Source organism: Zootoca vivipara, chromosome 14 (assembly GCF_965207765.1).
Source record: "Zootoca vivipara chromosome 14, rZooViv2.hap1.1, whole genome shotgun sequence".
NCBI classification, from domain to species: Eukaryota; Metazoa; Chordata; class Lepidosauria; order Squamata; family Lacertidae; genus Zootoca; species Zootoca vivipara.
The window spans coordinates 19,582,467-19,605,000 of NC_142597.1; the positions used below are offsets into that span (position 1 = coordinate 19,582,467).

Here is a 22,534-nt window from a genome sequence, read left to right on the forward strand (position 1 = left end):
CTTGGAGGCACCTAAAAGTCCTTTAAAAATCATACCAAAAGAAGAAGAAGAAAAAGGCAATGTGTTAAAGCAGTTTGTTGCATTTGTTTGCTACAATCAGTCGGGGGCAAAGTAAAAACAGTTTTTAAACCTCTATCCTCTGTAGGGATTGCTCTGCTGCACTTCTTCTTTTAAACAGATTTAATTGGTGGGATTGCAGCTTCTTTGAAATGTAAAGGCAACTAGGGAGGGCTGAAATTTCAGGATGATTTAGTTTCCTTTAGCGCAGCGCAGTTTTAGTATTGAATATTTATATTCTCCTTTTTTTAAATTTGCTGGTATGTAGATCAGACTATCCACACACATGGTGGATGCAAATGGTCAGTGGATTTTAGCTTTGTTCCACCCCACCCCACCCACCCCCCAATTCTGCTTGGAGAACTTTTCGACCAAGCTGTTTATAGATGTTCTAAACACACACACACACACACACACGAGTCTCTGACTTCCAGGCTGAATTTGCGCTTCTTGTAAGGCACCCAGAGGAGCATCAGAGCCAATGCCCTCTGTGGTTGGGCTCCAGTGACACCATTGCCTTGTTCCTTCCCTGCAAACCAGGAAACACCAAACCCTGTGCTTGGAGAGTGCCATCTAGGCTGCAGCACCAGCCTGCCTGGGCCTCCAATCCACTGGCTATTGAAGGCTAATCCCAGGCCACCAGGCTCAGACTTGCTCCTGAGTCCAAGCAACTTATCTCTAGCCCTCCCTGGTTGCCTTTACATTTCAAAGAAGCTCCGGGAGAGGATGCAAGCTGCAATCCCACCAATTAAATTTGTTTAAAAGAAGAAGCTCAATGTGTTAAAGCAGTTTGTTGCATTTGTTTACTATAATCAGTCGGGGGCAAAGAAAAAACAGTTTTTAAACCTCTAGTGCCTGTAACAATGGCTCCTCTGCTCCCCTGCCCTCTTTCGGATCACCCACCTACTCCTGTCCCACTTGGACCAGCCATCAGCACCCTCCCCTCTTCCCTCCAGGACCCAGAACCTGATCGACTGGATAACAAATACCTGGCAACCCACAATGGCTTTAGTGTTCATGCACATTCCTGTGCATAGGTGTGCATGAGAGAAGATGCATCCATCATTGTCTTTGTCGTTATCCATTTTGTCTCATTTTCTTATGCACCTATACATAACATATGCATATCATAATAGGTGCATTATTTTTATTCTTCGCATGATTGGACCAATGGAACACACAACTGATATTTATATGAATCTCATGACTTCTTTGTATTGGATTCTGCAATGTTATAAATTGAAGCTGAAATACTTTAAATAAATATAAATGATGTATCCATTTGTCACTCACTCTGAGATTAAATGTTTAGAGATCCTGGGGTGTAAGTGTGTGTGGCAAGTTGGGGTAGGGGGATGTTCCAACCTCTGAAGATTGTCAAACCTAGTAAATGAAGCTCACATTTTTAACAAGGCATCCCCTAAAGGAAAAACTGGGGAGAAAATTCAGGCTGTAGTTCACCAGAGACAGGGACCAGAAAAAAATTAGATTGCGGGTAAATAGAGGCAGCTGGAATGAATTGCTATGTTAAAACAGCCATCGATGGACCTCCCCCCACCCAATGAATTTAACATATTCTTATGTAAGCAACTGGTGCCAAACTGAGTCTTGTTAATGGAACTCTTCAATTGGCAGGGCCCTAAACGATCGTCACAGCAATCCCAGTAATATTTCCCCAGTTGTAGCACACAACTGAATGACAGGTTCCTTCACTCAAAATTGATCTTGATAAAAACTACCCCAGTAAATCCTCATAAATGTCAATGCTGCTGTTGAAGGGATTTCTCTGCACAATGTCAGAGGCCCAAAGTGGCTGTAAGTCTGGTTTAAGTGGGAACATAAAGTTGGCTTACAGCTGCTTTGTTTCATCAGCCAAGTCCGAAACAAACCACACATACAGTGATACCTATGCCCCTGTGATCTCCAAATCAAAACCAAGCATTATTTTAAATTTCCGGGCCATCTTTTTAACCACCTCCCCCCCCCATCACACATCTGCTACTGTAGCAGCTGTTGACATCCCCAAGGTCTTCATTGAGCTCATGATTAGAAGGTTAAACTCTGCTGAGCGAAAAAGTGCATCAATGCATTTTGTCAAGGCTTCACATTTGTGCTCCCAGAAATCCAGGTGTATGCTGCTAGCAGGGACAAGTGGAATCTGTGCACTTTGCAAAAATGTAAGCAGGGGTCAAGCGGTGACCTCTGAGATCAGCAAATCTGCTAGCTGTCTCATCCTGTGGGACAGAGAACATAGTGGAGATCAGGATCAGGAGTTCAAGTCAAGAGGGCAGAAAACTGTTGGAGAAAATTAGCACTGCATCTGCTAATTGCAAACACACAAGGCAAATGAACACTCCACAGATGGCTGAATGGCTGAATATCATATTGTATATAATAATAGCAAATTCAAGCACTGAGTTGTGACAGTTATGTAGCTGAAATAAGCCTACAGAGAAACAAGAAGTGAGGCATGGACAAGTATGTTCATTTCAGTTTCTCTGTTTCTTTTTTCCAGTCTTGAGTTCATTTCTGCACCAGTTTGTAACTTTTAACAAGAAAACTGCATTAAAATGTGCACACGTTTTTTCTGCATGTCTGCTAACATGCACATTTCAGCACATATTTTTACCTAGTATACGCATTTGCAAGCAATTTTTCCCCTAATGAGAATATTATTATTTTTTGTAGTTTCTTCTAATGTATACCATTTCGTGTGCATCTTTCGCTAACCTACACATTTTCGTCTGCATTCCTTGGTTGCAGAAGTGCATTGACAAATTAGGAGATGTTGCCAATTTTGAAGGAAAGCTGCGGTTCAGCCCACTATTAGTTCAAGAAGTGCACGTCTACGGGGTTCATATTAAAACAATTTTCTCCACCACTCTTACTCACCAGCCAGTCTCAGTAGCCCTGCCACCACCAGCAAGGAAGTTGGGAAGCTGCTGTCCATCTTTCTGCTTCGTACTGAACACAGGAGCCCTTGAAGCATTGGAAGGGACCTTGCTCACACCATGGGCAGAAGATGCTGCAGCGCATTTGCAATGAAGCATTTGCAAACCTCGCTTTACAGGTGAGCAGTCTTGAATTACATACTTTAGGCCAGACAGCAGCCAATTGCAAAAGGGCGAGGGAGAGAAAAGAGGTTCAGCCAATTGGAAGGTACTGATTAAGAAAAGATGTGGAAGCGATGACACAAAACCAAGGCTGTGTGCGTGCAATTTATCCCTCTCTGCTTTGATATTTCGGTTGGCTTAGATGACAGAGAGAGAGTTGGCTAAGAAGATGGCTTTATGAAATATAGTTCTCTTTGGCAAAGCCTGGTTTACAAACTGGGGCATTGTTAGGGGTTGGGTCAGTGCCTGAGTGCCAGGTCTGCTGCTCCTCCCTCCCTTAATAAACTTTTTTAAAAAATGACCTTGCTTATAGGGTGGTTGGGTGCCCTCCAAAGCACAATGTCAGTGCGTCACCTCCCACCTAATTCTTCTGTTACTACATTGGCCTGGTGTGGTCAAATGACACATTTAATAATAATAATAATAATAATAATAATAATAATAATATTGCAGCATGTTTTTCCGTACTTGTGAGTTGTGAAATTATTTTTTTCCAGTTTTTTATTGGCAGATTTAGATCTCTTAGTTGGATGGATCGCTTGAAATGAAGTGATTACATTGCTATTTTGTTTTCATTGCTCTAACTGGTTTTTATTATATATTTTTATTATAATTCGTGTGCTACTTTGGCAAGGACACATTTTGAAAGGGTTAAAAAATGTATTCAGGCAGCTCTGGTTCAGCCTTGGCTTGGGTGATCTGGGCTCAAAAAAAAAGCAACATAACTTTTTGTGTCCGGATTTTTGCCTCTTGAAATATGGCAACCCTACTTTACAACATTTTGAAGCCAGTATGTCAGATTGTTTGTGCTGCATCAGAAAACTGGTTCTCCACACAGGGCAAAGAAAGTGTAACTTTTCGATCTTCATGAGAAGGCCTTGCCTTACACCAGACAGGTGTAAAATTGATTAACTTGAAATATATTTTTTAACCCTTCTAGTAAAAAGCCATAAAGCAGCAACAAATACAAAATGCAATTAATTAAATCAGTAGCATACCATGCCCCACTCCAGTGCAAACCAAAAAATCCCAGGGACAGTTAAAACTACAGTTCATGAAATATAGACCAGTGAAAAGTGACTTGAAACTGTCAGGTCTCTGAGACTCAATTAAATATGGGCAGAAAGGACTCTGGAACTTAAAAGGCAGAGATTTGTAACCAACTGTCTGGCCCTAAAAACAGCACAGGTCTGTCAGTTTTCAGGGCCGTCTTAAGCATCCCTGGTGCCCTGGCGCCGTGGTGCGGCGGATCCCTCTGGCGCCCCCCGCCCCGTTTCCCAGCACATGACTGCCAGGCACTGCTGTGTGGTGGGCGGGCGGGCGGGTGCAGCACAGCTGCCGGGCGCTGCTGTGTGGTGGGCGGGCAGGCGGGTGGGCGCAGGACGGCTGCCGGGCGCTGCTGCGTGGCGGGTGGGCGAGCTCGGCGCGCAGCGCAGCTGCCGGGCACATCTGCAGGGCGCCCCCCCTGGCACCCTGCGCCACCCAGCCTGCCCATAGGGCCGGCCCTGTCAGTTTTCCTTGGTCTGTGAAAAATTCATGTCCTTTTTTGTGAATTCATACCAGGATAGCATTTTGGGTGCCTGTCTTGGTGCCCACAAGCAGTTTCTCGGAAGAAACATTTATTCTGTTTGGTTACTCATAAGCAGGCAGTGGCAAGGCTGTCTCCAGTTCCCTGAGCAGTTTAAGACTCAATTAGAAGCATTACAGTTAACCTTGGCTGTGAACCGCACACATCATTTTGAAAGATCTATGGCTAGGCCAGCTGTGCCTGCCTTTGTTATAAAGACACGAAACAGATCTCATTGAATGAAGTCATCATAACCTCATTGCCACCAAATACAAGGGTGGATAGAAACAAATGCATTTAGCCCTGCGACCTACAGCTTCTGTGTTATGTAGAAAAGCCTATTCAAATCCCATGCTGGGTGGAAGGAAGAAGCAGCATTTAAAAGAAGGATGTGTCGGTATTTATTACCAAGCAGGACAGCCTACATGGAGTTGTTACATGGATGTGGGTGGCTCTGTGGTCTAAACCCCTGAGCCTCTTGGGCTTGCTGATCAGAAGGTCAGCGGTTCGAATCCCTGCAACGGAGTGAGCTCCTGTTGCTCTGTCCCAGCTCCTGCCAACCTAGCAGTTCGGAAGCATGCCAGTGCAAGTAAATAAATAGGTACCACTGTGACGCGAAAGTAAACGGCGTTTCTGTGCGCTCTGGCTTCCATCATGGTGTTCTGTTGCTCCAGAAGCAGTTTGGTCTTACTGGCCACATGATTCAGAAAGCTGTCTGTGAACAAACACTGGCTCCCTCGGCCTGAAAGCGAGACGAGCGCCGCAACCCCATAGTTGTCTTTGACTGGACTTAACCATCCAGGGACCCTTTACCTTTTACATGGAGTTGACACTTTAGGTTGGGACCCTTCCAAATTTGCTGGACTGCCCGTCCCATCAGCATGGTGAATGGGCAGTGGGATTATGGGAGTTGTAGTCCAGCAACATTTGGAGGGCCACAGGAATAGCTACCCCATGTAAGAGCTGCCATAGCATTCTCTTCACAAGAGAGACCTTGTGGTTATGTTTCTGTAAATGCTAGACAAGTTGTTTGGAGTGGAACCATTGCAGTTAAAAAATCCCAAGTGCCCATCCAGTTAAAATACTAAATTGTATGGACTCTCTGAGACGGGCTACATTCAACGAGTGTACAATCTGTGTACACTAATGGGTGAGCTGTACACCTGTAGTTACACACATGTAATGTGCAAGAGGTGTACAGTCTGTGTAGATGAGCTTACAAATTAACATGTGTACACTCATACAAACAAACACTTGTACATGTGTAGACAGCTTGTACCTGTGTTCATTGTAATGTGTGAACAAGTTAAATGAGAGGTGTGCAGGGCAGAAAGAAAGTCAAGTGTAGGTTGTGGAAAAATAAAATGTTAGGACCTCAGATTTACCTTGCTGGACCAGAACCTGCTCAATCCAGATAACATTCTGTTTCCAAAGACAGTCAACAAACAAGACTCTGGTTCAGCATGGAAAAAGTAGGGGTGGGATACTTTAGTAGGAGCTGTAAATAGTGTAGTTGTTTTGTTATTTTTTTTATTCTTACATGATGGCACACACACACACCCCTAGATGGTTTTCAGAAAGGCAGTATGAAAATATTTGAGAAAAAATGTGTTTAAAATTACTTTTATAAAGACACCAGAAGCTTTCTTATTAGGAATTGTAGGCACTGAGATCCCAAAGGAGCAGAAAAGACTTTTCATGTATGCTACGACTGCCGCACGGATGCTACTAGCCCAGAGATGTAAAGAATATTCTTCCTGACCAGAGAAGAATGGTATATTAAACTGTTGGACTACGACAAAATGGCAAAACTGACCGGAAGTCTCAGGAACCAAGAAGACAAAAACTTCAAGAAAGAATAGGAAAGACTTAAAATTTATTTAGGAGACCACTGTAAGCAAATGAAAACATTAGCAGGATTCTAATGATACTTGTAATGTAACAAATACTATGGACAATATGGAGAGATATAAAATATGGATGAAATAATATGCAGTTGAAAATGTTGACAATAGGATGGGAGTGGTGGGAAGTCTGGAGATTCAGAGGAATCTCTAAATATGAATATGTATTTGGTATTCTTATAACTTTACACTTGTAAAATCTATTAAAAATTATTTAAAATAAAATAAAATAAAGGCAACAATATAACAAGGTGAGGGGGGGGGAAATGTTTTAGAAAAAAACAAAGCTCTGCCACTGTGTGAGAGACAGAGCTTCGCTCTCTTTTCCTGTGTCTATAATCATAACAGCAAAATCAGATATATTGACAGGTGTTATTTGCCCTCACAATGAAAGAACTGTCCTTGCGAACAGCAAGGTGCTGCCGATGGTGCCAAACTAGGCTATCATGTAGCTCCTGGATCTGCTCTCCTGAAAGATGCTGCCTCCCCCAGTTCAGCAGAAGTTTCTGCAGCTTTGGGAAGGTGCCATCAACAGCTCCCAGCGCCTGCAACTTTCAGAGCCAGCAGCTGTTGAAAGTACCGGGGAGACTGCAGGAATTTATAAAAAAGTATTCTCCTCTGGGATCTTGTTATTGCTGGTGGGGCTGGTGGTGGTGTTCTTCAGGATCCTTTTTCTAGTCCCACAGATCTCCCTGCTACCATCACTGTTGCTTTTGCTTTCTGGAGTAAATGGTATCTATGGGATGAACAACGAATCATAGAATCATAGAGTTGGAAGAGACCACAAGGGCCATCCAGTCCAACCCCCTGCCAAGCAGGAAACACCATCAAAGCATTCTTGACATATGCCCGTCAAGCCTCTGCTTAAAGACCTCCAAAGAAGGAGACTCCACCACACTCCTTGGCAAGCCCAAGGACTACTTCTTAACCTGTAAAATTATTATTATTATTATTATTATTATTATTATTATTATTATTATTATTATGTTATTATTTATTAAGTTCTTATAGGTAGGTTGTGTGAGGCTACAAAGTAACAAGACACACTCTTTTGGAAACTTTATCTTCATACCAGCCATGGTTAAATCAGGTGACAGAAAAATAGTCTCTGTTCTTACTATTATATCACAGGCTTTAAGTCTAAATCCTAGCACTGAAAAAATCAGCTTCTGCACTAAATTCAAAGGAGGCTGGCTCCAAACTTAGCCTCATTAGAGACTTTTGCATGATTCCAAAAGGAGGCTGTGAATGCTTAGCACCTTCTTGATTAAGCAGCTCTGCATTTAGAATCCACAACTTCCCAGTAAAATGTTGGAAAACGATTTTACATCTTTTCCATTTAAGTTGTGCTGGATTTCTTTAATTCCAGGAAGCCAATCCCAGGGAGTAAGTATCAACCTTAGACCTCAGCGCTCACAGCAACACCAATGCACACTTCTGATTTAGTACATCTAAACATAATCCTAACAGCGCAGTGGATGTCAGCCATCTGCTTTGATAAGCAACTGCAATGGATATTGTCCAAGCAACTCTTGAAATAGTTTGCATATGCGTCTTAGTGGAAGAATTTAATGAGTAACCAGTTTGCCATCTAGTGGTTACAGAAGAGCCTGTTCACAATCAAAGGGGCAGAAAAAAAGAACAGGAGGACTCTGGACCCATCACTTGACATGGGTGCAGAAGGATCAAGCATGGAGCTTTGCAAACATGAAATAATACCTGTATTGTATAAAGAATGTGTCACAGCTCCAGAATCAATGTTGTAATCCTCTACAGGAGAAGGCAAAATGTGACTTTGAGGGGGAAAGGGCCAACTTTGCTGCTCAAGAGGGCCAAGGCATAGTCTTGAAGCAAGAAGTCCTGGGGGGTCTGGTCAATGCCTGGAAGGGGGGGGAGGAATCAAAGAAGACCTCAAAGATGTACTGAAGATAACATGCTGTAAGACTCCTCCTTCAGAGGCTCCTGACTCTCTTCAATGGATTAACTTTAACAGTGGTGGCCATCTACTTTCTGCATAACTGCGATCTACTTTCAAAATTAAAAACTGGCAGTGATCTACCCCCATTTGGTGGGGGGTTCCAGCTCAAAGTTGTTGAGGACAAAAGCACCATTTTTTGGAGGGTTTTGGAGGGGGCGGGGCAGGAGTCAGTTTTAGCAGCGCTAAAGAAAGGGAGCCAGAGATTGACCGCGATCTAACAAAACCTCGCAGGGATCTACCAGTAGATCATGATCAACCTGTTGGACATCCCTAAACTATAACAAAGCCATCCTGTGACACTATAAAAACATATAAACATGTTTTAGCTATCCCTTGAAGAGACTGAGTCAATGGAGAGAAGAGCCTTCTGATTCATATGTGGTTAGGATTGCTATATTTCAAACAGTGAAAATCCAGACAGAAAAGTTGTTGCATTTTCTAAGCATAATTGTTGAACTTTTGGGGGGGGGAGTTTTTTGTTTTTTTAGTTTGGAACGGCACTGACACATGGGCTGCCTATATGGGTTGGGTTTGCCCACATCGGAAATGTTTGTGTGCATTTATTAATCCAAAGAATAACGCTAATAATAATAACAATAATAATCATCCAGTCTTGTGATACATTAAAGATAAAAAACCTTGTTTTGGCTTATAGTTTCGTGGACTAGAGTCAGCTCCATCAGATGCATGAAGGGTTATCTTCAGAAGAAAGGTTTCGATAGACATGAGCATACAGGATAATGTTGTAAAGAATAGCAACAGAATGCAAAAGTACAACCTGAGACCTATTCAATTAAAATGTGCACCACCAAGTGAAGAGTGACCACCAAGTGAAGGTGATTAAACCAGTATCCACCAGGGCCCACAACCCAAAGAGACCAACACTGCTGTGCTGGTGTTCACTGTCAAATGAGAAGCAGCCCCTTCCAGCCAGCCATCATATCTGGCTTGGAAGAAAGCCCAACTCACTCCAAACAGCACCTTCCTCTGAAGTGGGGAAGATTAATACACTCATCAGCTGCTCCCAAGAGGACATAATGATATCTAATTTTACATCTGCTGCTTTTGGCATAATAGCCGTCTAAAAGTGTCAAGGAGGGAGAAGAGAAGAGCCAATCTGAAATCAAATAAGCTTGCCCTTTACTTTTCTGTTTCTTTTCTCCTCTTCATAGGCTGGCTGCCCATTTTGATTATATTACTGCAACTTGATTAAGCAGCAAAGAAGTACTGAAGCTAAATCCACCAGCCTGGGGGCCAGGTCCACATCTGACCTTGCAATAGATTTCTGTGTGCATTCAGTGTGTTGCTTGGTCTTTCACAAACAGGAGGTATGTGCTAAGCTGCTAAGTCCAATTTACCCTCCACACAGCTCCACCTCAAATGTCCTTTTTGATTCTTTAAGACTGACAACTGCCCATTTTTGTTAATAACCTTCTATTGTCAATGTCTGTCTAGGACATTGACATCACCCTCAACTTAAAAAGGGACACATTTTCTCATATATATTTTCAGGCTGTCTACCTATCTGGGCATGAAAATCGACACCTAAGATAGCATTAACACTTGACAAGTGGCTTCTGCAACAAGGAAACCAGTGGCTATTTCAGAGCCCTCTTGAAACAGTGCAACTTTTATCATACCAAGAGATTTGCTCATGGAAAGTGGGAAGGGGAAAAAATCCTCTTTCATCCAGGCATGGCCTCAGGCTTTGTATTAACTCAGTCATCCTCTTTTATCTCTCCCTCCATAAATCACCAAACAGTAGCCTTGTTCCTATTAATCCTCTTTATTACAAAAACAAAGTGCAGCCCTGACCAGAGATATGGCAGGTTTTGTAAACATGCACTGGAACATTTGCAGAAGCCCTTAAAATCTCTGCATGTGCTTCAAAGAGGTGTTGAGGACTGCCATTCCATTCAGCTCCCGCAGCCGACTAGTGTGCCTAGAAGGTGCAAAGCAAAAGAGAAAGATTAAGTCAATGGTAATTACCAGGGCAAAAGATGAAGTTATGTGTCACTCACTTATCAGATTCGTAGACAGAAACACACAGACACACACACACTCGCTCTCATTTTTATTAAATTTACAGTGGACACTCAGGTTGTGAACATTCACAACCTGCAGCATTCGCAACCCGCGTCTGCGCACGTGTGGGTTGTGATTCGGCGCTTCTGCGCATGCACAAAGCGCAACCCAAAAGGACGTAACCCTCAGCGAACATAACATGAGGTATGACTGTATTGTTTTACAATTTAGAGTATTCATTTAAATAAACTTAAAATATCAATGACTTCCATTCTTCTCTTTCCATGGCTCATTTTGCATAACATAAATCCCTTCATATTTTACATAAACTAAACCATTCAGCATTCCATTATTACATCCATCAAAACTTATTTACACTGTTGAATTTATCTTAATGCTGCCAATGTTTTCAAGTGAGTAGACAGCAACTTGAAAGGGAACCTGCATGCCTTCTTCAATAGATTTCTCAGCAGATAAAAAAGCTTATTTTTTTGTAAATTCCTCTTCCTCCTCACACAACAGAGTTAAGTTGTTGTAGGCATACTGGGGAGCAGGGGAGCTGGATTGGCTGGCACCAGATCTCTCTCACACAACGCTCTAATAACTTGAGAAGAGTGCAAGCGGGACCCGAGCACAAAAGCGCTCTCCCCTCCTGTGGTATCCGGCAATTGTAATTTCCAAGGATATTGCCTCTGACCATGGAGGAAAAGCACAGAAACCCTGGGTAGGAACCATGAATTTGTCTAATCCTCTTCTAAAGTCACCCAAGTAAGTAGCCATCACTGCCTCCTGTGGGAGCAAGTTCCATTCCATGGAGTGAAGAAGTACTTTAATGTGTTCTGAATCTAAGCACTTCATATTCCTGAGAACTATTACACGGGGCTGTGTTCATTCATTCATTTGTTTATTATGGTTATAGACCAGCTCGAAAGGCACATCTAGGACAGTTTTCACAAGAATAAAATATGCATTTAAAACAGTATACCGCAAACAGCTTAAGAATTAAAACACATAGACACATGAGAGCCTAAAATTTAAAGTTTGAGATACCATACAGATTAGCCCTTTCACCCTGTTTTCCCAGCAGACTAATTTGTTACAGGAGGATGGTCTGCGCCTACATATCTGCATGCAGAATCTGGCAACCATCCATGTTGTCTTTTGATCTTTGCCTAAGAGGAGAGCATTAAGTTTAGGCTTATCGGGATGGTCAGCAAGCCTCTCCAGTTGTGGGGGCAATGGTATCTCTGCGTACCTCGTCATAAAAGGGGCACCTAAAAAACAAATGTTCAGAGCTTCCTATTTCCCCTAGTAGGCAGGCACAAAAGTCTCTGGGCATATGGGACTTTTCCAAAAGATCCTTCCAAAACTGGCGAGGACAACGCCAAACTTCGGGCGAGAGTAAAGGCCTTTCTTGTGTTTCTGGATTCGAGGAAATAGAGGTATGCTGCCGGGGCAGCAATGTATCTCTCGTTTTCTGCGATTATAAAATCAGGGGACCTCAAGCAGTCCTGTTGTCTCTCAGAATCCGTGATTCTTTGCCTGACCTCAGATCTTGCTTGATCCAGGCCCAAATTTAAAAGGGCTTGGGGAGCAAAGCCCAATTTCTGGAGAGTGTTCAGGACTGCTGTCTGCCAACCAGACTGGAACCGGTCGCATAGGATCAGTAGAGCTATGCCTCGGGGGTGCAATTTCAGTGTCAGCCATTCATAGAATGATGTTAAGCTAATGTAAGCCTCGACTCTCATTAACCCTGTTTCTAATCTGACCCATGTGTTTGAAACACATCTGGGGATTTTTAGGAGGGCTCTGAGAAGTTTAGATTGAACTCTCTCGAGTGGAGTGAAAGACGAGGATGGCGGGCCCACCCAAGAAGGATCCATAGAGGAGCTGAGCCAACGTTTTGGCCTTGTATAATTTTAGGGACGTGGGGACATAAAAGCCCCATTGGGTTCTAAAAAAATTGAGGATACAGTTTGCAGATCTTTCCCCAACACTCCCAATAGAATTTGTATGGATTTTATTGGATCCTGAAGCCTGGACCGCTATTCCTAGGTACTACTTATAGTTCAAAACTTGTTCTAATTTGCGGCCTTGGAGTTCCCAGTTTCTGATCTTTGGTTTTTCCCCAAAAGCAAGAATCTTTGTCTTCTGGTAATTTATTTTAAGGAGTTCTGTTTTACAATAGGTTGCTAGTTTTCTTAAAGCTCTTCTGAGCCCTATGAGGGTTCTAGAGAGTATTACCACATCATCAGCGTATAACAGAACCGTGATATGCCGATTTGCTATCTTCAGGGAATGGAATTCGAGGTTACTGAGAGTGTTTACCAGGTTATTTAGATAAAAATTAAATAGTAGAGGGGTCAAAAGGCACCCTTGCCTAACTCCCTCATAGGTTTTAATGGGGTCTGTTAGGTGCCCTAGACCTGACTCTAAAAGCCGTGTTTGAGTGGACTGCCTGTATAAAATATGATAGCCTTCTGTCAATGGTGGTGGCACGAAGTCTGTCCCAGAGTCTGGTTCTGGGGACTGGGTCAAAGGCTGCTTTTAGATCTACTAATGCGGCGTAGAGTGAGGCCTGCCTCCCCGAGTTGTATTTTTCTATTAGGTGTTCTAACGTTAGACAATGGTCTATCATGGACCTGCCGGATCTAAAGCCAGGTGTGTTCACATTGCAGCACATTCCCGCTTTCACCACAGATCGTTGCTTTCCTCTTGCACAAACTGTATGCATGAAACACAGACACACAAACATCCCATCTGCAACTGGCAAAACCTGTCCTGCTTCAAAAAGGTGCAATTAGGCTCGAGGACTGTATGTCAATACGTTGCCCATTCAGTCTCCGGCCTGCGGAAAGGGAGAGCCAATATCAGAACAAATTCAGGCTGACCTCACCACATCGAGAATGGCCAGGCTTAAAGCACAGACACTGAAGGACTTTATGCAGCATATGGAGGCTTTTTTATTATTTTCATGGTCGGTTTTGAGAAATGCTCAAATTCTCTTTGGGCAGGGCAGGTTCTCTTGTGCAAAGCCCTTCACAGGCAGGGAGAGGCTTCAGGAGCTCTGACAACTGGGAAAGAAGAAGCCCCTCTGGCTGTGGATGTGTTTCTCTTATAGGGATAGAAGGATAATCCAGCAGCTCCCCTCATTTCCAGTCCCACAAGCCAGTTTGATCATAGCCAAAGAGGCTTGCAGCCCCAAACAAATTAACCTTTTTTAGATGCAAGTCTCACTGGGCTCAAGTAAGTGTGCATAGGACTGCAGCCTTAGACATTCTGCCCAATGCTGTTGGCCTGGGGATAAGCCTGATGTCTTTCCAGCTGGGAATATCAAGTCTGATAAGATCCAACCACTCAAGCTTCCTAAGACTGCTAAAATGTGTTATGTAGACAGAAATCTGTTTTGCAAGCCCATGGATGCTTTTTTTTTTACATGTTACAAAGGGCAAGTCTGGATTAACAGCTGAGATGTTGGTGAAGCTATTCTGAAGGCAACATCTCCTGCAAATGCTCCCTGTGCACTCAGAACTCAGCACTTCCTGGCCCACTCCACATGTCAAAAGGGATTCTAGAAGGTAACAAGTGATGATATTATAATGGACACTGACTGAAAAATAATAAAAACTTGACTGACTGGAAAACCCTGGCCTCACCACTTGGCTGTGATGTGTCAGAACAGTCAAGCAATCATCTCTCACACGCAAAAATCATTCACCGCTTGATGCCTTAACCCACTACAGCTGTTTCTTTAAAGCCCACCAAAGTGGCTGAATGTGTACTGATTTACAATATTTGTTCATAATCTGCCAAATAACATCAGTTCCAAGGATGGCTGCCAATACAAATTAGCACAAATAAATGCAAAACGAGACCAGAAAGCCATAAAAAATGAGCTTCTCAGAGGTCTAGCCTTTATTCCCCCAGCGTGCCTTGCATCTGTCTCCAGAGCCAGGGATTGTGGGAGACAATGAGGGAGGGAAAGAGAGACTTACAGTACCTGTCAGCGGCTTGGCAGCTATTTCTGGGGCAAGGGAAAACTAATATTCACCTTTTGTGATTACATGCATAGTAACATTTAGCATTTTTCTGTATTTTAAATATATTGGAAGCTGCCTTGAGAACTTCACTTAGTAGTTCAGCAGGACATGAATATGACAAATAAACAAATAAATAAAACCAACAGAAGGAGGATAATCCTCAGTGAGCCCACATCTGTGGATACTTGCCTGGCATCAGCTGCGCAGAGCTTTCCTAAAGCAATGGCTGCGTTCTGTTGCACAGACGTCCGCTGGGCATCCCTGCCAGCGACTTTCAATAAAATCCGCACAATATCCACGTTGAGCAAATCTGTGGCTGCTCCAGGCACCTCAAAGCACCTCCCAAGGCAGAAAGCAGCATTTCCTGCCAACACCTCATTCTCTGAGCGCAGAAACTTCAGCAGGATCTTACATTCTGCAAAGGGGGTGGGGGTGTGGAGCCAAAGTGAAACTGTGTCAAACATCAGCAAAAGAGTAAGGGATGTGACGAAAGACTCTGTCCCCTCAATGCCAAACACCCTCATGGTTCTTTGGAAAAGTGAGATGGAAGAACTAGCAGTAACACGGCTGCCCTGTGGACAGGGAGTGGGGAGAAAATGCAGATTAAACTCATGTCAAATCTTTTAATAAATTGAAAAGAGCCAACCTGCTACTTGCTGCTCCACCCACATCCCAGGGGAGCCATTTTGCAAGCTGACCTAAAAGGCTTGGATAGGAAAGCAATTTAGTGTCAGGGTGCCAGAGAGGTGGGCTGAAAAGGTTTTGAAGCAGCAAAGGGCGGTTCTGTACTGAGAGGGGTCTGGTGTGACTTTCAACAAGCTGGGAGGGTGTGAGAGCTTCCTTCAAGGTGTCTGCTTATGGGTGGGGAAAGAACCAGATAGATCCAAGGATTTCACACTTTGTTGAGGGACAACTTCATCCATATTCCAAAGATCCCATTGTAACAGGGACACTGCTCTCCTCTTTCAAGAAACACCATGCACGTGGAAGCTGGCTTGCAGGAATTACATGCTAATGATCTAAAAGTCAACCTATTCCAAGACAGGGTCCCAATATTACCTTGCAATTAGATGGAGATTATTACGCAGACTTCTAATGACTGTCTGAGCAGTCAGCTGTAGGCATCGGTGCTTTCCCAGAGCAGGCTTCCAAGGTATGCAACAATTTGATTTGGGGGTGGGGAAGAGAACTGAAATGAGCTCTAAGATCAAAAGCTCAAAGCTGTTGCTCAGGAATAATCTCAGAACCATGCTCTCAGAAGTGACCCTAAGAAAGGGTGTCCTGCACAAAGGTATCTGCATCAAACTGTCACTCACCTATTAAAAAATCTCCAAAACTCAGCTTCTCATTAGAGGCCCAAATGCATTACAGGCCCTAGGCAGGCTAGAACTAGGGAGGTGGGAGGGCTCCTCTCCTTGACCCCATCGGGGTCAATAAAATCCTCCTAAGGGCAGAACTAGTTACTTTATTTGCTATGTGTCCCCTTGGCAAAGTGTTTGCAGCAACTCACATTTGCCAAGGTGATGCAAAGGGAGCACCCAAATCATTTCCCCAAAGTAATCTCCCCTCTTCTGAGCCATTTCACTCCCCACCCTTCTTCCCCCAGCTCAGTTGCTATGTCAAAATTGACGCGGGAGGAGATAATTTTTAAGGGAGAACCTGCTGGTGGGGAAGTTAATCTCTCCTCTACAAATGTGCCCCCCCCCCGGCCGGTCTCCACATTTGCATTAAGAGTCAAGCTCAAAAGGAAGCTTGTGTTTGTCTTATAACATAGATTTTCCCTCCTCCCCCCGCCAAACCAACAACTCTGCTTACAGTGTACAGTCCCTCTTTTCTGCTCCTTAAACTGTTCCCATTAAGAGCGCAAGATACTGTTTCCTCTTCCAAGATGGAAGTTTACTGTTCTGCACACACACATATTTTCTTCATAGAAAACAGGCACAACAGGCTGCACTTTAAAAATGACTGGAGGCCGTATTATGCAGCAGTGAAGGCCACCCTGTTTGTTAAATGTATTTGGATTCTGCAGGGTATAAGACAGGATTAACGGTCCTGCTTCATCCTGTAGACAGCAGAGATCCCTGTCTGTGGTCCTTGCCCCAGATCAACTCTTTGCAGCCAACACTTACTTTTATCCAGCTTTACAATCTCTTCCTGTGCCTCTTGGCTGCTTTTGGCACAAACAGCCAGGGTTTTCATTGCATAGCCATGTGTGATCGGCCCATCTGCCTAGATTGGAGTAAAAAAAGAGGCATCCATTAAATGTCTAGTTATGCACTCTGGGGTTTGGAAATATAGGACAAGGCCCTCAGTTCCAGAAAGTTTATGGGTGCTTTATGACAGGGCAGCAAATCATGGGGTATTTTGGCATTCTGAGAGTAATAATTTTCTTCCATCTTTAAAAATATTAGCTCCTAATTATGCCCAGACAATGCCTCATAATCAGATTCAAGCTCTAAAACTACAACAGTCTGTGACCTCTAACAGGAATATGGGCACTCTCAAGAATATGCAGTTCTAATGATGCTTCTTATGGTTCATTTCCATACATGAATTGCTGATAAGGGAATAAATCAATCCAAGGGATGGCTTCACTGCACATTAAATAGACCGTAGAAAAGGTCTCTTCTTTCAGATTTCATAGGTACCTGGACCATTTTCTCTAGGCCAAAACATTATTTAGATGTGAAGAGCTAATGCTACAGAGTCATCCAATACTCAGTAAATTATTTTCCTTCCTCTCTGCTCCTGCTAAATTTTGCTTTTCATTATCTTATACATATTCATTGTATTCTATTCATTGTATTATGCATGCCGTAGCCTGCATGGGTGAAGATGGAATGGGGGGAAAAGTGGGAACTGACCTCATTGCTGCCACGCTAAGATGCCAAAGGAATGCCTAGAATTCTTCAAATGGTTGCAGACTGGATATGCTGGGAGTGAGGCATAGCAATGCTATGAATCTCATGCAGTTTCCAAGCATCCCTTTTCTGCTGTGACTCCATCCAGTCATAATAGTTATGTTAAGAGGTGAGGTATCTCAACCTCCTCACTAAACTACAACTTCTGGGATTCCTGGGGGGCGGGGAGTGGAAAGCAGTGAGAGTACCATTGTAAGTGGGTGCACTGCTGCTTCTCCCCTGGTTTTAAAGGGCTAAGATGTATTCAGGGCAGTGTGTCATGGTACCTTCCTTCTATTAATTCCTTCTTTTAGATTGCAAGGCTGCAGCTATCTTATGTTCTGAGGGCTCTTCTTTTTCAGCTGAAGAGTGTGGCTGAAGTACTATAAAAATAACTGGAAAGAACATTGCCACACTGGAGGAAGGGACAGCAGGGGGAGGACCTGAATAGCAGTGCAGGTAGTTGGGCAATCCCATAAATTATTTATAAGTTCTATATATACTAAGGAAAGGTTGGGCCTATAGCTCAGTGGTAGAGCACATGCTTTGCAGGCCACAAGTTCAATCCCTAGCATCTCCAGCTAAAAAGATCTCATACCGCAGGTGGCGAGATAGACTTTGGGAAAACACTACCAATTCAGAACTGGCAAATGCTGGGCTAATCTGCTCCATCGCAGCAAAAAAAGGCAATGAGTACCAGGCTAGATGCATCAATGATCTGATTCCACATAGCTTAAAGTGTGAACACTTTCAGGGAAGAAAGAAGAGAGATGCCTATAATAAGCAACCCTAGTTTCTGTATAACCAGAGTCCATTTTGCACCTAGTGTTTTTTGCTTCTGATTCAGTATAAGGCAGAGGAAGGGCTGCAACTCAGAGGCTGAGCATCTGCTTTGCATGCAGAAGGTTCCAGGCAGAGCCATAACTACGGGGGGGGGGGGGGCTAGCCAGGTTTTTTACCCTGGGTGAAGCTTCCAAAGGGGTGTCATTGATGCTCCCAGCCTGTGTGTGCGTGTCCACAAATACACATGGGCGAGTGCCAAACTGGTTCGGACCTGGGTGAAATAAAGCCTAGTTTCACCCCTGGTCCCTGGTTCAATCCCCAGCATCTCCAGGTAGGGATGGGAGAGAGCTCCGCCTGAAATCCTGGGCAGCCACTGCCAGCCAGTGCTGCCTTTATACAGAGTCATATGATATGACTCTGTATAAAGGCAGCTTCCTATGCTCCTGTATCCCAGGTTCAACTATACCTTCATTGTACAGGGCATTGTCATGAAACCATTGACTTTCTTAATGTTATAGAAACCTGAAATTGGCTAATTACCTTGAGAAATCTGATCATTTTGCTCACCACGCCATCTTTTATTGCCTCTTCCTGTGCCTCTGGACTCATTGGCAGGATGTGACTTAAAAGCCCAACTGCTCGCTTAAGGAGAAGAAATTTGGAGGTGGCAGTAAGAGAGAGAAATTGATTTGTCTTCTTTCAAAAAACAAGCTATCATATTTGTTCATGTAATGGTCCTTTGCTAGAGCTGACTGGACCTTTTACTTTTATATATTACCATCAAGGCAGAAAATAAAACAGCAAGCAGATACGAAACATTTATTATCTGGAAAGGAAGCTCATCATTTTGGTATTAATCTGAGACAAAGCATAGTTCAGGCTATAGGATGACAACTCCTACATTTATTTGTGCTTCAGTTCCCAAGCTAAAATCCCGAGCACAAATAAGTCAGAGTGGCATGACAAAGCCATCATGGTTGGAAGCAAAGAAAAGTGACTCCCAAGAAAGAGGAGGATTCACCAGTTGCATACTGCTACTTCATTTCTGAGCCATAATCCTCTGCAGGCAGTCTGTGGGCATTCCAAGCTAGCCCCTGCTTCTTTCCTTCCCACTGCCTTTGCCCCCAAAACTTTTCTCTGCTTCTGGCAACATCCCAGGCCCAATCTGCATGCTTCCTCAAGAGACGATAAGAATAGACATAAGAGCATTATGTAGGCAATTTATAGCCCTCTCTTTGTTAAAACCAAAGTCAGTACATTATATAATACATAATAATATACATATATATATAATTAAACCTCAATAAGAAATCAAATTTACATCACAGCACTGTGAGAACAACAAAACATATTCATTTAATATTAATTCTACCATTTCCCTTCAACTCAAGTACCACTTACTGTCACAATTCCTCCCTCTTTACAGTCAAAGAGGGACATGCATTTCCCAGAAATCTCTATGGCAAGATCCTGAAAAGAACCAATAAGGTGAGAATGTCAGCTGAGAACAGCAGCTTAATTACTGTTCCTAATTACTGGATTACCAGGAAGGCTCCTCTGAGGTATGACATATAACAGTGCTCTAAGTCACAGGGCAGTAAATTTATACTTGGACTGGACAGTTTTTGATTCAGATCCTTTCTCAGCGACAAAGCTTGTCACTACGGACTGCATCCAACATTCTCTGTCAGCTAATTGTGCACTAGCAGACGGGGAGTTTGAATGTAGCACCACAGAAGAATGCAACAGCTGCACCAGAGGAAACTCATTGAACAACAAAATATGCCACCTATTGTGCAACCAAATTACCAGCAATCTGCTCATATATTCTCTTGGGCAACAGCGTTCCACTGGCCCAAAACATTGCACAGTGAAACCAGCAAACAGCTCAGTGACTTTTAACTCAGTACTACTTTAGATACAACCCTATGTCTCATCCCAACTTATCCTGCCCTCTCCTTTTTTATCAAGTGTCATGTACAATGTACATGGATGATAATAATAATAATATTAAATAACAATTACAGTGGACTCATGTGGAATTGCAAGAGCCAAAAGCCTGATTTTGGCAAGTTATAGAGGTGCAGCCTCTCCAGAATTTAGATGATGTTCCTGGGTGTATCTGTGACAAAAACATTCATTTTTAACCAGGCCTTTGGTTGACCTGATCAACATCCCATACCCTTTAAAAATGTGGGTTATTGCTTTTATTTTTATTTTATATACAGTGGTACCTCTGGTTAAGAACTTAATTCGTTCCAGAGGTCCATTCTTAACCTGAAACTGTTCTTAACCTGAGACACCACTTTAGCTAATGGGGGCTTCTGCTGCCGCTGCGCCACTACAGCACAATTTCAGTTCTCATCCTCAAGCAAAGTTCTTAACCTGAAGTACTATTTCTGGGTTAGCAGAGTTTGTAACCTGAAGCCTTTGTAACCTGAAGCGTTTGTAACCCGAGGTACCAGTGTATTGTGATCTTTTTATGTGAGCTGCACTCAGACCTCCGGGTATAGGGTAGTATATTATTATTATTATTATTATTAATGATGATGATGATAATAATAATAATAATAATAATAATAATAATATAAAGTCTGTGGTGTTAGATGCCATCTATACTGCATATACATTTTGGAGTGAGTACTCTTCTTTTGGCTGAGATGGATTTAAATGGTGGTGTAGACCACATTTTTGACCACTGGGTTGAATTTATTTCGTATCCTATTTCATTGCTCTTTGATTGTGGGGAGGAACCAAGCTCTGGACCCCCTAATGTCTTGTCAATAAAAATATAAACAAAGGGCCTACCCACGTGATGCTGACCTAAATCCCTACGCTAATACTATGAAACAGAATGAAGAACAGTACCCCCATCTCTCTCTCTCCCCTTTCTCTCTTCCCCAAACTGCAAGACATCTATGACAAAAGTGTATCTCACTAAATGTAAATGAATTTTGAAAAAATGGAGATGATAGATGTACAGTACTTCCCCCTGTTTATTTGTTTTGAAACACAAAAAACCTGTAATAAAAACTAATTTTAAAAAAGAGGTCACTGGCTGGTGCATCTGTCCTTAGGAATTGGGGGGGGGGTGGATATAGGGGCACATTCTGGGAAAGAAAAAGACCACAGCTTCACAGCTACAGCAGCAGAGGTGGGAAGGCTCACAAAAGATATTAAATTCAATTCCACTTTGGGAAACCAACAAATCAACTAAAGGATAGGTGAGAGAGCCCAACACTTTACCTGAAGGAGCAAATTGGGTTCCAAAGAGAGGTTCATCATCAGGCCAAGCAGTGCATAGAGACACTCCGGGTATCTGGTGGCCGTGCCTTTGTTCCAGCACTCATCCTTCAGAGGGAGAAGACAAAATAAGCACACTAGGATTTCCCAAAAACAGTTCAGGTATGTGGAAATCTCAGTGTCTGGGGATCATAGCTTCCTCATATATCCTGCTCCAGGGACTATGCACTCCCCTTTTGGTCACTCATTGAATCTGACCACTCCATGGGGCAGGCAAAGCACATGTTTTTCACTTAAGAGGTCCTGGGTTCAGTTCCTGGCATCTCCAGATGAAAGGATGAAAAAGAATTTGCTCTCCCTGCAACCCTGGAGAGCCGTTGCCAATTACTACACAAGCATTAATGGACTATTTGGATCAATGGTCTGACTCAGTATGAGGCAAGTTCAGGTAGTAGTTACATGAGACCATAACACTGTAGTAGATCCAGATGAGAGAGTATGACGCTATTAAAACAGTGACAGGAAGTTAAAGGAGGTCATATTTCCATTGCAACAGGAAAGGAAGATTTCTGGTTGGGCTTCCCTTTTAAGTTTACTGTCTCTCCACCCCCCACCCCATTCCAAATGTGAGATTACAAACTTCTGCTTGTGAGGAATGAAGTTTATTTTCTGAAACACGTAATGCTTTGGAAGAGTATGGTTGAAGCAAAAGTGACTTAAGTAAATGCTCTATAGCAGGGGTTGGCAAACTAAGGCCCAGGGGCCGGGTGCGCCCCCCCCCCCCTGGCTTGTAAATCTGGCCCGCGGACCCTGCCGCCCGCTCGGTCAGTCCCGCGTACTGCAGATGCCTTGCCACGTGGCGACTGACTTCCATGATGCTGGCACAGCTTCTGGGCAGGCAGCGACGCTGGTGCGGCTTCGGAT

General features: G+C 43.3%; 1 protein-coding gene across 2 annotated transcripts in view; it reads right to left on the minus strand.

The window, feature by feature from the left end:
* Nucleotides 1–10,389: 10,389 nt before the first annotated feature.
* The window catches only part of TTC12 (tetratricopeptide repeat domain 12), a 41,551-nt gene continuing 29,406 nt past the window's right edge, over nucleotides 10,390–22,534 (minus strand). For both annotated transcript variants that reach the window (XM_088657557.1, XM_088657558.1), the window contains 6 exons: nucleotides 21,614–21,718; nucleotides 19,769–19,837; nucleotides 18,908–19,009; nucleotides 16,814–16,913; nucleotides 14,874–15,099; nucleotides 10,390–10,561 (listed from right to left, as the gene is read on the minus strand). In XM_088657557.1, coding sequence (XP_088513683.1) covers nucleotides 10,486–10,561; nucleotides 14,874–15,099; nucleotides 16,814–16,913; nucleotides 18,908–19,009; nucleotides 19,769–19,837; nucleotides 21,614–21,718 — 678 coding nt within the window. In that variant the 3' untranslated portion in view covers nucleotides 10,390–10,485. The remainder of the gene's footprint in view (nucleotides 10,562–14,873; nucleotides 15,100–16,813; nucleotides 16,914–18,907; nucleotides 19,010–19,768; nucleotides 19,838–21,613; nucleotides 21,719–22,534) is intronic.